At 45.9% G+C, this 14,903-nt stretch overlaps 1 protein-coding gene and 1 long non-coding RNA gene across 6 annotated transcripts in view; one reads left to right on the forward strand and one right to left on the reverse strand.

The window, feature by feature from the left end:
• Nucleotides 1–3,948, reverse strand: part of DNAJC11 (DnaJ heat shock protein family (Hsp40) member C11) — an 80,764-nt gene extending 76,816 nt beyond the window's left edge. Inside the window, exon 1 of one of the 3 annotated variants that reach the window (XM_075018010.1) lies at nt 3,855–3,948. In XM_075018010.1, the coding sequence (XP_074874111.1) occupies nt 3,855–3,926 (72 nt within the window). In that variant the 5' untranslated portion in view covers nt 3,927–3,948. Of the gene's footprint in view, nt 1–2,261; nt 2,423–3,854 lie in introns of those variants that run through there. The other 2 variants (XM_075018011.1, XM_075018012.1) reach the window with 2 other exon arrangements.
• A 289-nt stretch (nt 3,949–4,237) lies between these two features.
• Nucleotides 4,238–14,903, forward strand: part of LOC142000914 (uncharacterized) — a 48,129-nt gene continuing 37,463 nt past the window's right edge. For all 3 annotated transcript variants that reach the window (XR_012642354.1, XR_012642353.1, XR_012642352.1), the window contains exon 1: nt 4,238–4,605. This is a non-coding gene — a long non-coding RNA (uncharacterized LOC142000914). The remainder of the gene's footprint in view (nt 4,606–14,903) is intronic.

Here is a 14,903-nt window from a genome sequence, read left to right on the forward strand (position 1 = left end):
GGGCCATGCGGGTGCCCATAGCAGTTCCACTAATCTGGAAGTATAAATTGTCCCCAAAACGGAAATGATTGTGTGTGAGAACAAAGTAACAGAGGTCAGACACCAGATTGGCTGTGGTGGCATCAGGGATGGTGTTCCTGATTGCTTGTAATCCATCTTTATGTGGAATATTAGTGTACAGAGCCTCTACATCCATTGTGGCAAGGATGGCGTTATCAGGAACTTTTCCGATGTTTTGTAATTTCCTCAGGAAGTTGGTGGTATCTCAGATATAGCTGGGAGCGTTGGTGGCATAGGGTTTGAGGAGGGAGTCCATGTAACTGGATAGTCCAGTGGTTAGGGTGCCAATACCTGACATGATAGGGCGTCCAGGGTTTCGACGAACTGACATTTATATTCAAATTCAGAACATTAACACATGGTTTAAACTGTGATGTGAACTTTCTGAGTCACTATAGGGGCTCGTCTGCATACTTAACTCAATCTAATTCTTGATCTTGCCCCCCACCCCTCCACTCTCTGATTTGCTCACCTTGATGATCTTTTTCTGATTTGTCCTCCTTGCTTGCTGTTTTTGGTTCTCTGTGTCTTAAATATTGAGTCTGTTCTGGTCTGGCTATGGTCTGAAGAAGTGGGTCTGTCCCACGAAAGCTCACCTAATAAACTATTTTGCTAGTCTTTAAAGTGCTACTTGACTGCTTTTTGTTTTAAAACTGAAATGAGTGTGTCCACTGACAAACTAAATTCCCTTGAAATACAGAAAGACTTCATTCTTCAGTTAAGGACCAGGTTTCAGGTATTTGCAGACCTTGATGAAGGGGCAGTATATGCCAGTGAGATCAACAAGAAGTGGGACAAAGTAACAACAACTTAAAAAGGGAGCAGGAAAGTCTGTTTAGGCAGAAGAGAAGGAAGGAGAGGATTACCCAGGCACATGGAAGTCCACAGAAACCAGACAAGACCTGAAGAAAAAGTTTTAGATACAAAGATCTCAGACACTACAGGACAAATACTATAAACAGTAGAGCAGAACACACTGGGAAGTTCAAATTCCTTGTGAGAATGGGCAAACACTACAGTGATCATTTGGCAACAAACAGAGGATGCTGCTGTTTGTTGTGAACAAAGAACTGTCTACTATTTTGCTAGTCTTTAAAGTGCTATTTGACTGCTTTTTGTTTTGATTTGTCTACTAAAAATGCTACTTATAAGTGATAAACAGGAGACGTCAACAAACAAACACTCATCAGGCGCAAACAAGGCCACCTCGTAACAACAGAAAAGCAAATGTGCTGAATGGAGCATTTCAAAAGACCGCTGACCAGGAAGCCACCTAAAGAGGAAGCACACATCCAGAAGACAGATGATCTTGATATCAACTCAGAAACCCCAGCTAAGGAACAGATCAGTCAAGCCATCAAATCCTCAAAAAATGGGAAAGTTCCAGGCATTGATAACTTGAATGCAGAATTGTTCAATGTAAATCCTGAGTTAGCAGCATCTATTCTAGCTCCACTATTTACATCAGTCTGGAAAAGGGAAAAAGTGCCAGATGAGTGGATCCATGGAATTAGAATGAAGATACAAAAGAAAGGCATTCTCAGTGATTGTAATAACTGGAGTGGTATCACACTTTTATCTATGCCAAGTCAAGTATTGTTTACCATCACAGTCCAGCATATATCAGAGGCACTTGATAGCATTCTCAGAAAAGAACAAGCAAGCTTTTCAAGAGAGTGTCAATGCAGACACCAGACCTTCTTTCTAGGACACATACAGAACCATGCTCAGAATAGCAACTGCAACTCTAATTTGTCAATCTTGATAACAATTTTTGGACCTCTGTGCTTTATATATTGACTCTGTTCTGGTAAGGCTCTGATCTGAAGAAATGGGTCTGTCCCATGAAAGCTCATCACTTAATAAATTATTTTGCTAGTTTTCAAAGTGTTACTTGACTGCTTTTTTGTTTTGATAAACTTTGTAGTTTTTGAGAAAGCTCTTGATAGCATCACAGGACCAGTTTATGATTCATTCTGATGGCATATGGAACCCCTCTCTTTACAATCCATATAGCAAAATCTTCTATTTCAACGTTGTATGTACCATTGATCACAAGGAGCTCTGTTTTTAAAGTCAAAATAGGAGCACATCAAGCGTGTGTCATGTCTGCAGTCCTGTTCAACTCTGCTATTGACTGGGTAACCCACATACAACAGAAGATATGCCAAAAGGCATTAAAATAGACACCCTTTTCATACCTTGAAGATCTGGACTTCATAGATGATCTTGCTCTCCTATCACATAGGCAAGAAAAAACTAATCCAGCTCAGTGCATTCAGCCAGCAAGAAGACAGATCATATGACTTTTAATATTGTCTCACCATCACCGGTATGGATAGAAGAATATGTTCTCACCAATACAGAAACAGTCACTCTGAGCAGCAGCAAAAGCCAAGACAGTGGAACAAGCCAGGATGTCCAGAACAAAAAAAAAAAAAAAAAAAAAAAAAAAAATCAATAAAGCCAGGAGCTTTAGGTGCTTAAACAAAGCCTGAAAACCACCAAAACCAAACTCAAAATTTATCAGAGCAACATAGTTTCAACATTACTTTATAGTGCAAAATGCTGTGGAAAAAGAAAGCATGATGTGTCCAAACTGTCGTTATTCCACACAACCTGCATCAGAAAACTCTACTGCATCTTTTGACTCAGAATAATCTGAAATCAAGATCTACTGACACAGTTCAGCTAACAAGATGCAAGCACTGTCATTGCAAGGAGACATTGGAGATCTATTGGTCAGGTGCTTTGGATGAAAATGGATTCCATCACCAGAGTGGACATCTGAAGTCAAATGAAAACTAGGCTGCTCAAGAACAACATGGCAAAGAGCTGTTGAAGGCGATCTACAAAACATGGGACACAGTTAAGAAGTCATTGAAAAAATTGCTATAAACAGAAGTGGGGAAGCTTCATCACTGCCCTAAACAAAAGAGGTGCAATGAGACTATGATAATGATTATGACAAATATACACTGAAATATAAGTACAATGTTTATAACCCAATCAATTTTATTTCACAATTATATGGTAAAAATAAGAAAGTAAGCAATTTCATAATAAATAATGTGCCGTGGCATTTCTGGAAGTATGATTTTGAAAGCAAGTATTTCTTCAGTAGAAGGAAAGGTGGGCCATACAAGACAGATCAGACTCTTAAAAAGAGTACAGTAGTACAAAAATGTTGAGAACCCCCGATTTGGTTTAACAAAGAGAAAGTTAGCAGGTGATTGAATTCGCCTGTGAATCCACACGTTGGGATTTTACAGACTAAACAATCTTCAATCTACCAAAGTGATCCAGCAGTTGGAAGCTGAAGCTAACCAAGTTAAGAGACATAAGGAGGGTAGTTATCCCTGGAGCAGCTTCCCAAAGGTGGGCAGATGCCCCGCCACTGAAGATGTTTAACTCAACACGGGATGTATTAGTACTTTATCTGCTCTGGGAATTACACGGGGCAGGTCTCTGGCCGGCGCCAGCCACGCTCAGGCTGGTGACAGCGCTTCCCGCCTTGGGCGGGCAGAAGCCGGGCAGCTGCCCCAGGCCCAGGAGGCTCACAGCCTGCCCCGGCCGGGGCGCAGGAAAAGGAAGGCGGCGGACACCGGCCCCGCTCTCTCTCCCCTCCCGGCGCCCGCGTGCAGAGGCCCCTGAGGAGCCTGGGCGAGGGAGCCCGGGGGCTGGGAGCCCCAGCACACACCACGCCGCCCCGCTGACGGGGGCCAGTCAGGCGCGGGAGTCATGGCTCCCTCCCCAGGAATCTCCCGCGGCGCGGCGCGGCCGACTGCCCTCACCTCCCGCCGCACGTTCAGCAGCGAGTAATAATCCTCATTGTCTGGGGCATCCTCCCCCAAGGCGGCCGCCATCCTGCCGACCTCTCACCCCGCGCTGGCGGGAGGAGCAGAAGAGAACCGTGCGTTCGGCACAGCGGGTCTCGCCGCCGGCACAGCGCCCCCAGCGGAGCGGCGGGGCATAGGGCAGCGGCACGCAACCCGCTTTCCCCCGATTGCGCATGCGCGTTGAATAGCGCCGCAGGCGGGGGGAGAGATCACGTGGTGACAGGTGTCACGAAGACTCTGCGGCTGTGAAGCACCCCCTTGGCGGCCAGGCCGTGCTCACTTCTAGTGCGCATGCGCTGTACTTCCTCCGCGCGCCCTCTGCCCCCGTCGTTCCAGCTTCTGCGCGGGTCTCCTCTGCCCCGCCCCCAGGGACTCGGGCCCCACCCGCTCCCCAGGATAGCGCAGCCCCCAAGCAGAGCCCCTCTGCCCCCGCCCCCGGGCGCAGCCCCTCTGCCCCCCAGGCACTGGCCCTTGTGGGGCCGCCCTTGAGAATCACTTTCTCATGTTCTGTGGCCGAGGTGCGCAGGCACCTTCCCTTTCCTCACTGCGCTGAATTGCTTTGGGGAGGTTTCCGTACCTACAGCCCGGTAGTTGGAAGGGTAATTGTTATGCAAATGTCTGCCTCAGCTTTGCTGCAAAATTTAATTTACATCGGGCATCTCTCCTTTGGAACATAATTAACATGCATCTGTTACATAATTTAAAGGTATGTAAATGTTTGGGAAATTACACAGTTGTTGGGAAAAGCTGGTTAAGAAATTTGGAGTTGTGTAGTCACCAACCTATACTCCTACAACAGTCTCTTACTTCACTGTAATGTGTCTCCAGCTATGTCTGCGCTACCCCAGAAGGGTTGATCGGGGTTGATCTTCAGGGGGTTGATTTTCATGTCTAGTTCTGACTTGCAAAATCAACCTCCTGGGTTGCAGTCGACCCTTGTGTTCCTTGCATGTGTAAGGGAGCTCTGCAGGAGAAGCTTCCCCATCAAGCTCCCCCAGTAGAGATGGCCAAGTTAGCCAAGTGCAGCTATGAAATTGCCATAGCTAGAATTGCATATATGTGGTCAATTTACTTTGCTTAGTGTAGAAGTAGCCTCAGTAACTTACAGCAAACATCCCTTGCTGCTCCACCTTGTGCTATAGAGGCAGACACTAAAAAGACGGGCTCCACTTGGTCAGAGCTGAAAAAGATTGCCTGGAACAGCCGACACTGGTAAATAGTCATGAATGGCCTATGCTCTAAAATGTAGGGGTACTGTTACAGGATGAACCTGTCTAACCCTGAACACTTTCATCTGGCAAAATCTGTAATCTGGGATGATTTTAGTTAGCCAGACAGCCACTTATCATGGGTGTGGCCAAGTTTCTCTTGGTTCCATAAAGATTGTTTCTAGCCACCAGTCCTCACTGCCAGTGTTCTGTGCTATTATTGTAATATACCCCTAATTGAGCCAGGCCTGACCAGCTCGCAGCTCTCTCTATAAGAAGGGAGCTCCCAGCAAACAAGGTGCAGCAGCTAACAGGGAAGGGAGTTTGCCTCTCGGTAAAGAGTCCTAGAGGAGCTTGGGTGAGTGTGGGATTTGGGGGGCTGTGTGGTGAGCTGGTGGGTGAATGTCTCTGTCTGTGCAGCTATGTTACTTTGCAGAGAAGGGCAGTTTGATCAGCTCAGCTGCCTGGGTGCCTGTGCTTGTGCTGTGCAGAGAAGAGCAGTTTGCAAGGTGTGAATTGGGGGAGTTCTCTGCCAGGTGAGCCTTCAAGGGCTGATTAGACTGCAGGCAAGGCTTTGAGGCAGGCCTGACCAGCTAGCAGCTCTCTTTATAAGAAGGGAGCTCCCAGCGAACAGGGGGCAGCAGTGAACAGGGAAGGGAGTTTGCCTCTGGGAGTTCGCCGAGGGAGGAGCCCCGCGTTTTTTTTGTCCTTTTCAGGTATGGTGTTCCACCTGTGCCCTGCAAGGCAGTATTATCAGGAAAAGGAGTCTCTGAAGAGAAGAGCCTGAAGAGCGATGGGGGAAGGTGGACCTGAGGGCACTGAGAGCAGCTGGGGGGAGAGGGGCCAGTGCAGTGAGGAGGGTGGACATGGGAGCAGATGGGGGTAGTGGGTTGGGGAGGGTCCTATGGTGATGGTAGCTGGGGGGAGGGGTGGTGAAAGGTGGGGAGGAGGGTCCTGGGGATATGAGGTCATTGCTCCACAGGGAGCTATGGTGACTCGTGGTGACAGAGGTATGAAGTAGTGGGCTCCTTAACCACATTCCCCACACCCCACTGCCTTGTGGGTTATCCTGGGAAGGAGCAAGGCTAAGGGAGTAAACCCTGACAGAAAATCCGGAGTGGAGTCCGAAGGCAGTTCGGTGTCAACTTCTGGCATTGTCCCGGCAACTCCTGCAGCTGAGCTGGTACCAGACGTGGAGGTTATCCTCTCCTTTGGACTATATCAGTAAAGTTGAGAGGGGGAGACTGGTGTCTGGGCAGCCCAGAGTCTCCAAAATAAGTGCCCAGGCTCGCGCCTGGAGAGGTACTCCGGCATCACTGAACGGCGTTGCATCAACACGGGAGGCAACAGATACCTGTTATAAGCTCTTGCTCGACTGGCGTAGAGAACGAGCGCCAGGGGTTGCCTTCGACGGTGGGAGAGATCCTCGCATCTCACTGGACAGTCACTGCCCACCTCAAGCTGGGCAGCCCCCAGCCAATAGGGTATTGTCCCGCCACAGTTCGCCTGCCTCGCTGGGTGCGTGAGTCTTAAGGTTCCTGAACCTGACAAGTGACTGAAATTTGGGCACCAGGCAAACCAACAAGAAATGAGAAACATCAACAATTTAAGCTTGCTTGCTGGAATGTGCGGACCATGCTGACCGGCTTGACTGAAGATCTTCAGGCCATCAGTGACACTCGAAAGACCGCTGTCATCAACGAGGAACTGAAGAGGCTCAGAGTTGATATCGCTGCACTGCAAGAGACACGACTCGCAGATTCAGGATCTCTAAAGGAAAAGGACTACACCTTTTGCTGGCAGGGTAAAGCCCAAGAAGAACCCAGAGGGCATGGTTTTGGCTTTGCTGTCAGAAACACCCTTCTACATATGGTTGATTTAGTCATGGGCGGATCAGAAAGACTTCTTCGGATCACACTTCAAACTTGCGCCGGTCCTGTTCACCTGATCAGCGCTTATGCTCCAACCCTGTACGCCACACCAGAAGTAAAAGACAAGTTCTATGATGTGCTTAGTGCTGCTGTAGGGCAAATACCTGCTCGTGAACGACTGTACATCTTGGGTGACTTCAATGCAAGAGTTGGAGCTGATTGGGCCTCATGGCCTTCCTGTTTAGGACACTTCAGTGTGGGGAAAAATGAATGACAATGGACAGCGTCTCCTTGAACTGTGCACGTACCACAATCTGTGCATCACAAACACATTCTTCCAAATGAAGCCACAGCACAGAGTGTCGTGGAGACACCCACGCTTGAAACACTGGCATCAACTAGATGTGGTCATCGCTAGGCGTAATAACCTCAAAAAGTCCTTCTGACATGCAGCTATCATAGTGCTGACTGTGATACAGATCACTCGCTAGTTGGCTCCAAGCTCAAGCTGAGACCCAAGAAGCTGTACCGCTCTAAACCTGCTGGAAGGCCCCGCATTGACGCCAGACAGACAGCAAACTCGGAGAAAGCTGAAAAGTTCAGAGAGACCCTTCAGGAAAATCTGCGCAGCGGCCCTGGGGGTGCCGATGCGACATCCAAATGGCAACATCTGAGGGATACAGTTTACAACACGGCCTTTTTGGTGTTTGGAAGAAGAGCTAGAAACACAAACGACTGGTTCAAAGCTAACTCCGATGAGATGATTCCAGTCATTGAAAAGAAGCGCACTGCACTCCTGGAGTACAAACGCTCACCGAGCCAGAGTACCCAGCAAGCGCTTAGAGAGGCCAGAAGAACTGTACAGCAGACAGCCAGGCGCTGTGCCAACAACCACTGGCTCCAGCTATGCAGCAGCATCCAGACCTGTGCCGACTTTGGTAATCCCAGAGGAATGTACGAGGGTATGAGGAAGGCATTAGGACCCACCCAGAACAAGATGGCACCTCTGAAATCCAAATCTGGTGAGGTCATCGCTGACAAAGCCAAACAGATGGAGCTCTGGGTTGAGCACTACTCCGAGCTGTACTCACGCAAGAACGTTGTGGTTGACGCAGCCCTCGATGCCGTCGAGCTCCTACCAGTAATGGACGAACTGGATCAAGAACCGACTGTGGATGAACTGAAGAGAGCCATCGATAGCATTGCAGCAGGAAAGGCCCCTGGTCAGGATGGTATACCACCAGAGGTAATCAAATGTGCCGCGGACACACTCCTGGACCCCCTACATGCGCTACTGTGCCTGTGCTGGAAAGAGGGTGAGGTTCCACAGGATATGTGCGATGCTAATATTGTAATGTTGTATAAAAACAAAGGAGACAGAAGCGACTGCAACAACTACTGTGGAATCTCCCTCCTAAGCATCACTGGTAAACTGTTCGCTCGCGTCATCCTTGGCAGACTCCAGAAGATTGCTGAGAGGGTGTACCCCGAATCACAGTGCGGCTTCCGCACAGAGAGGTCTACCGTTGACATGGTCTTCTCTGTAAGGCAGCTGCAGGAGAAGTGCAGGGAGCAGAGAAAGCCACTCTACATAGCCTTCATTGACCTGACCAAGGCCTTTGACTTGGTCAGCAGGGATGGTCTGTTCAAACTGCTCCACAAGATAGGTTGTCCTCCACGGTTACTCAAGATGATCCAGTCGTTCCACGAAGACATGAGAGGAACCATCCAATATGACGGCGCATTATCGGATGCTTTCAGAATCAGGAGCAGCGTCAAACAAGGATGCGTGCTTGCTCCGACATTGTTCGGGATCTTCTTCGCACTCCTCCTGAAGCATGCCTTTGGATCTTCACCAGAGGGCATCTTGCTGCACACAAGATCTGATGGGAAACTATTTAATCTTGCAAGGCTGAAAGCTAAGTCTAAGGTGCGAGAAGTCCTCATCAGAGACATGCTGTTCGCAGACGATGCTGCTGTAGTGTCTCACACAGAAGACCAGCTTCAAAAACTGATGGATCAGTTCTCCAAAGCGTGCAAGGACTTTGGGCTTACCATCAGCCTAAAGAAGACAAATGTACTCGGTCAGGATGTTGCTCAATCCCCATCCATCAGCATTGACAACTATACATTAGAGGTCGTCCACGAGTTCGTTTACCTCGGGTCCACCGTCACTGACACCCTGTCATTGGACACTGAGCTAAATAGGAGGATCGGAAAAGCGGCCACAACTCTGTCCAGACTCAGCAAGAGAGTGTGGAATAACAACAAGCTGTACACTCACACCAAAATGCAAGTCTACAAAGCCTGCATCCTCAGCACCCTCCTTTATGGTAGCGAGACTTGGACCCTGTATGCCTGCTAGGAAAAGAGGCTGAATGTCTTCCATTTGCGCTGCCTCAGGCACATCTTTGGAATATCATGGGAGGACAGCGATGTTGGTCACTCTCTGTCCTTGAGCAAGCTGGAATCCCAACTATGCACACCCTCCTCAGGCAGCGTCGACTCCGCTGGTTTGGCCAGGTCCACAGGATGAATGATGGAAGAATTCCAAAAGACATCCTGTATGGTGAGCTAGCCTCTGGCAAAAGACCTCCTGGACGCCCCCAGTTGCGCTACAAAGATGTCTGCAAGAGAGACCTCAGCGAGGTAGACATCGAGCTGGACAACTGGGAAGAACTAGCAGACGACCGCAGCAGATGGAGGCAGGGGTTACACAAGGGCCTTCAGAAGGGCGAGATGAAGATCAGACAGCTAGCAGAGGAGAAGTGAGCGCACAGAAAGCACAATAAGGACTTGCCAGACACCCACTACATCTGCAAGAGATGCAGCAAGGACTGTCACTCTCGTGTGGGTCTTCATAGTCACAATAGATACTGTAAATGAAGTCCTCAATTGAAACTTTAAAGGGTGCGATCCATAGTCTATGCAGACTGAAGGATGCCTACTACCCCTAATTGTCTTCTAAGAGCCCAGTAAGGAATAAAAGTGTTGGTAATATCTAGACAATATTGACCTCCCATGGTCCGGCAAATACTCAGGGTGTGTCTACACTAGGAACTAACTTTGAAGTTAGTAACTACTTCAAAATAGCCCGCAGAGAGTCTACACACATTTTCCCTTACTTCGACGTTAACTTCAAAGTAGGGAGCCCAACTTCGTTCCCAGGAATGGAGTAGTGCCCTACTTCAAAGTAGGGTGTGGGTAGATGCTCAACTTCAAGTTGCTTATTTCGAAGTTATTTTTGTAGTGAAGACACAGCCTCGCTCAGGTCCCAAGGGTGCCGGATTACAGAGGTTCAACCTATACTACTTATGTTGTAAGCCTGCTGGAAAACTTTAGCTCCTTTCTTGCGTGTGTGATAAATCTATTTCTTTTCATTTCTGTCCTTCTTAAGAGAAAGAAGTAGATCTTTGCAATCCTTGAAGTAGATCTTAATAGTTTACCAGATTTCCAGGATAGATTATAGGCCTTTGTAACAATCAAAGTAAGGAAAAATGCTGATACTCACGCATTTCTGGGTGAGACAGGATAATTTGAGTATATGTAATCAGTTAGAGGTCGATTTTGAACCAGGATAGATTTTTTTTTTTTTTAAATGCTTGTGGTTTTTATTAGAGACATTTTCCCAGTTAGTAGGACATGTAAAATCTAGTTCTAAGTTCTAACTCTGCTTTTGAAACTGTCTCCTCTTACCTTTAGCAAGTCACTTCACTTCTCTTAAGTGTAGAATAGGGATGCCATTGTTTATCCATAATGCCTATTTTGTTTTAAAAAAAAAAAAAAAGAGGAGCCAGTACTCAGCTGGCTCCCGACTCCCCCAACCACCCCAGCCAGTCCAATAGCTGGGGCTGCTGAAGTGCCAGCACTCAGTACCAACACAAAAAAGCACTGCTTATCCATCTCACAATGATATTAAGATGGAAAGAATCTGGAAAAACAGAAGTACAAGATTATATATTGTCTTAATATAATAATTAACTCCAGTCTTTTGCTGACTGTGGCTACAGATTCATGGAGTTGTGTTCTGCCTGTAGAAATCTAAGGTTTACCATGACTTAACTGCTCTCCTTTTATTCTTCCTGTTCCTGGACATAAGTGCAATTAGCCCTATTGTGCCTAGAGCCTCCTTGTACCCCTTGCAGATATTAGACTGGGGTTCCCTGGCTTGAGATGGAAAATGCTTTATGGTCAATCTTTGCTCTCCCTCATCCTTATCACATGCCAGATAGCATCAGAATCAGATTTATGAGAATATGGCAAAATCTTTCAGTGAACGTTGGATTGTACTTCAATGAGTGCACCACTCAGGCAATTGTCAGATAGGATAAATGTTACAGGAGTATCAGTCCTTCGTTTATTCTTTATAGGTTGTTTAGCAGTGGAGCAGTTTGGAATGTGACTGTGATAAATAAAAGACCAGTCATAAACCTAGTTTATAGATGATATGTTTATTATACCCTTCCATCTTGAGGAGATGGACTATTGGCTTCTCTCTTATGAAAAAGCCAATTATAGGATAGGAGAAATAATGAAAACACAGTTTTGTAACACAGAGAAAAACCCTGAAGCCATGTCTACACTGCCACAAATCTTTGAACGAAGATTACTCATGAGGTGCTGAATTGAATATTCAGCACCTCATTAGCATTAGCACACTTCTGGCCGCAGCGCTGCGAAAGTGCTGCTTTTGAATGCCTGCGGCTCTGCATGGCTACACGGGGGTCCTTTTCGAAAGGACCCCACACATTTCGAAATCCCTTTATTCTCTTCAGCTTAAGGGAATAAGGGGATTTCAAAATGTGTGGGGCCCTTTCGAAAAGGACCCCCGTGTAGCTGCACAAAGCTGTGGGCATTTGAAAGTGGTGCTTTCGAAGAGCCGCAGCCAGAAGCGTGCTAATGCTAATGAGGTGCCGAATATTCAATTCAGCGTCTCATTAGTAATCTTCAAAATGGCCATTTGCATGGCTATTTTGAAGATTTGTGCCAGTGTAGACACGGCATATAGCAGAACATCTGACAAACCTCCGCTTCATATTCCAGTTGCTTGCCTTACCAGTTTGCTGCATACTCCATATTGAGGTATAGCAGAAGGCAAATTATATGACATCCCTAAAGCGAAGTCTGAAATCTATTATCACGTTCTCTTTAAACAGAAACAGAGATGTAGCTGTGTTCGTCTGTACTCCAACAAAACAAAACAGCAGAAATGTAGCACTTTAAGGGATGTCTATGGGAAAGGACAGGCCTGTCACCTAGAGCCTTCTGGAGTGTAGCACCGTGATCTAGAATAGGATGTAAATTTTTAATGATGCATTGCAGAGGTTTGAGTTTTAGGCTATAGGTGATGACAAGTGGTGTTCTGTTGATAGAGCGAGAAATCTGTGAATGTGACTTCATATTTAACTTCGACACATTAACACATGGTATGAACAGAGACATCAATTACCACACGCATTACAAGGACTGCTTCCCTTCCTTTGATGCTCATAATTTATCTCAATCAGGACAGTTAACATCCCCCCTCCCATCATTCCCCTTGTATGTATTTGATTTGTCAGTTTTTATTGCAATTTTTTTGGAGTCCTCTGTACTTATAAATGTCAGTTTGTATTGGAAATGAGATTGATCTGAAGAAGTGGGTCTGTCCCACAAAAGCTGATTACCAAATAAATCATTTTGTTAGTTTTTAAAGTGCTACATTTTTACTGTTTTGTTTTCTTTAAACAGAAGTTATAAGAAAATGTGCGTGTTCACATTCAAAGTGACCCAGACTGCTGTCACTGAGGAGAAGCTATTTGGGTATTTAGGAGACTTCCCCTGTGTTTAACAATTTCACAACCCTGCTTTGCTGTTCTCAGAGTTTATCCTGGAGGTCATTGTTTCCCTTGAATGATAGTAACATTATTGGGAGAGGCAGCTGAGCAATCTGCCCAGGCTTTTCCATGTCATTGCTGAATCCCTTCTCTATAATTGATAAAGCAAAATTACCTATTTTTTTTTTTTATTTTCTTGTCATTGAATCAAGACAGGGATTTAGTGCTATTTCTATCAGTTTCCAACTGCTCTTCCTTCATCTGTATACTTGGATAGCAGGCCGATTCAGTGAGACAGGGCAGCAAACTTTGCTGAATATGGCCATTTTAAAATAATCTATGCGAGGGAATAATCATACGTTCTAGGAAATATGCACCTTCAGTGTATGAGTCCTCACTCCACCTGCCTTCATGTTGCTTACTGATATAGAAACTAACTACAGGATGTCTATAAAAACTGCTTAAGAGTAATTAAAAATCATTAGCTTCAAATATGTAGAGTGATCAAAAGACCAAATGCCAGTCTATTACTCTTACACGTGTCCCTAACTGAAAGGTGCAGGTGCATTTAAGTCACTCTGTATTCTCCTCTCTGGAGCAGTAAAATATATCCATCTTTAACAGTGGGTGCTCAAATAGCATGTTGAGGAATAAGGTATAAAAACCTAGAGAGAGAGAGGTTGGGGCTTCATTTTACAAGTGACTCAAATGCCTGTGGGGAGCAATCTCCCTGTCTGCTTACTGGATCTGGGGGAAAGCCTCAGTGTTAGTTTTACTCAGCTGCTTATTTTGTACCTCTGTAAAATATGCAGCAAGGGCATAAAATAATACAACTGCTAAGATAGTTTTAAACTATGCATTTCCTGAGATGACAACTTCACTCATTCATTTTTTATATGGAATTTTGTTTTTAAAAAATGTTTCAACTCTCTGCATTTACCCCTTCTTGTCACTTCTCAGTAGAGGTAATTACTTTCCATTCTCATTGTCTACCAACAAAGTGACCAAAAATGCTTTCCGTGGGTAGAAAAACATGTGGAGTGGATATGACATCTGTAGTAGAAGAGAGTGAAAAGTTAACACAACTCATTTGGATGCTCAGTCCACAGCTCTTGGAAATCAACAGTTTATAAATGAGAGAAGAAAAGAAAGAACAGTCATAGTTGTCCCATATGTGAATTTTGTGGTATAGGTGGCCTAACAGCATATTCTGCCAGATTAGCAGAGCAGAAGGCTTCCTAGGCACAGAACACGATAGAAAATGAAAATTTAGGATGGAGGAGTGGAAAACTATGCAGTCCTGCCTGTGTGCCAAAGGGCACTCCCATTCCCTGGTGAGGGCAGTGTTCCCTGTAACCTGTGTGCTTGGACAGCCACCCAGGAGAGATTCAGGTGCCGCCCAACAGATGAGCAGAGCGCTGCAGCTGGCAGCAAATGTTTGTACTGTTGATGCACATTTGCACATGCTTTGGTGCACATAAAATTTACACTGCACATGGATGGAAAAATTAAAGGGATCTTGGTGGGGGGAGCTGTATCGATAACTCACTAGGCAGCAGCTCTTTGATCCATGGGAGATGAAGGGAATGTTTAGTTTCACTTGTCAGCACTATTCCTGAGAGAGTTGGGGGCAGCAGGCATCAATGAGAGGATTGTTTCTCTATTAGGTTAACTGAATGATGAGTCTGAAAAGACTTTCTAACCAGAACTGAACAATTTCACAACAACTGCTACTGATGTGTGACTTACAAAAATTGCTTGAGAGAGATGTGGTGCACTAGTCAAAGTTTTTAAATATCAAGGAGAAGAACAGATTAACTGTGTGATTTGATGGACAGTGTGAGATCTATGGCAGCAGGAAAGTTAGGAATGGGTGAGTCATTTGAGGGCTAAATCTTGTTCTTAGCTGCACCAGGGAAAATCCCAGCATAACTTTATTCAAGTTAAGAGTTACACTGGGAAGCTGAAAGCAAACATTGTTGTGCAGTCAAAACAAAACACTTTGTGCAGCGTTTGTTCTCTAAGCAGTGAATGAACTGTTTGGGTGGCAAGTTAACCACTAGAGGGCACCCATGCAGTCCCATCAAAATATAGAATTGGACAGAAAAA

This window comes from Carettochelys insculpta, chromosome 23, assembly GCF_033958435.1.
Source record: "Carettochelys insculpta isolate YL-2023 chromosome 23, ASM3395843v1, whole genome shotgun sequence".
NCBI lineage: Eukaryota > Metazoa > Chordata > Testudines > Carettochelyidae > Carettochelys > Carettochelys insculpta.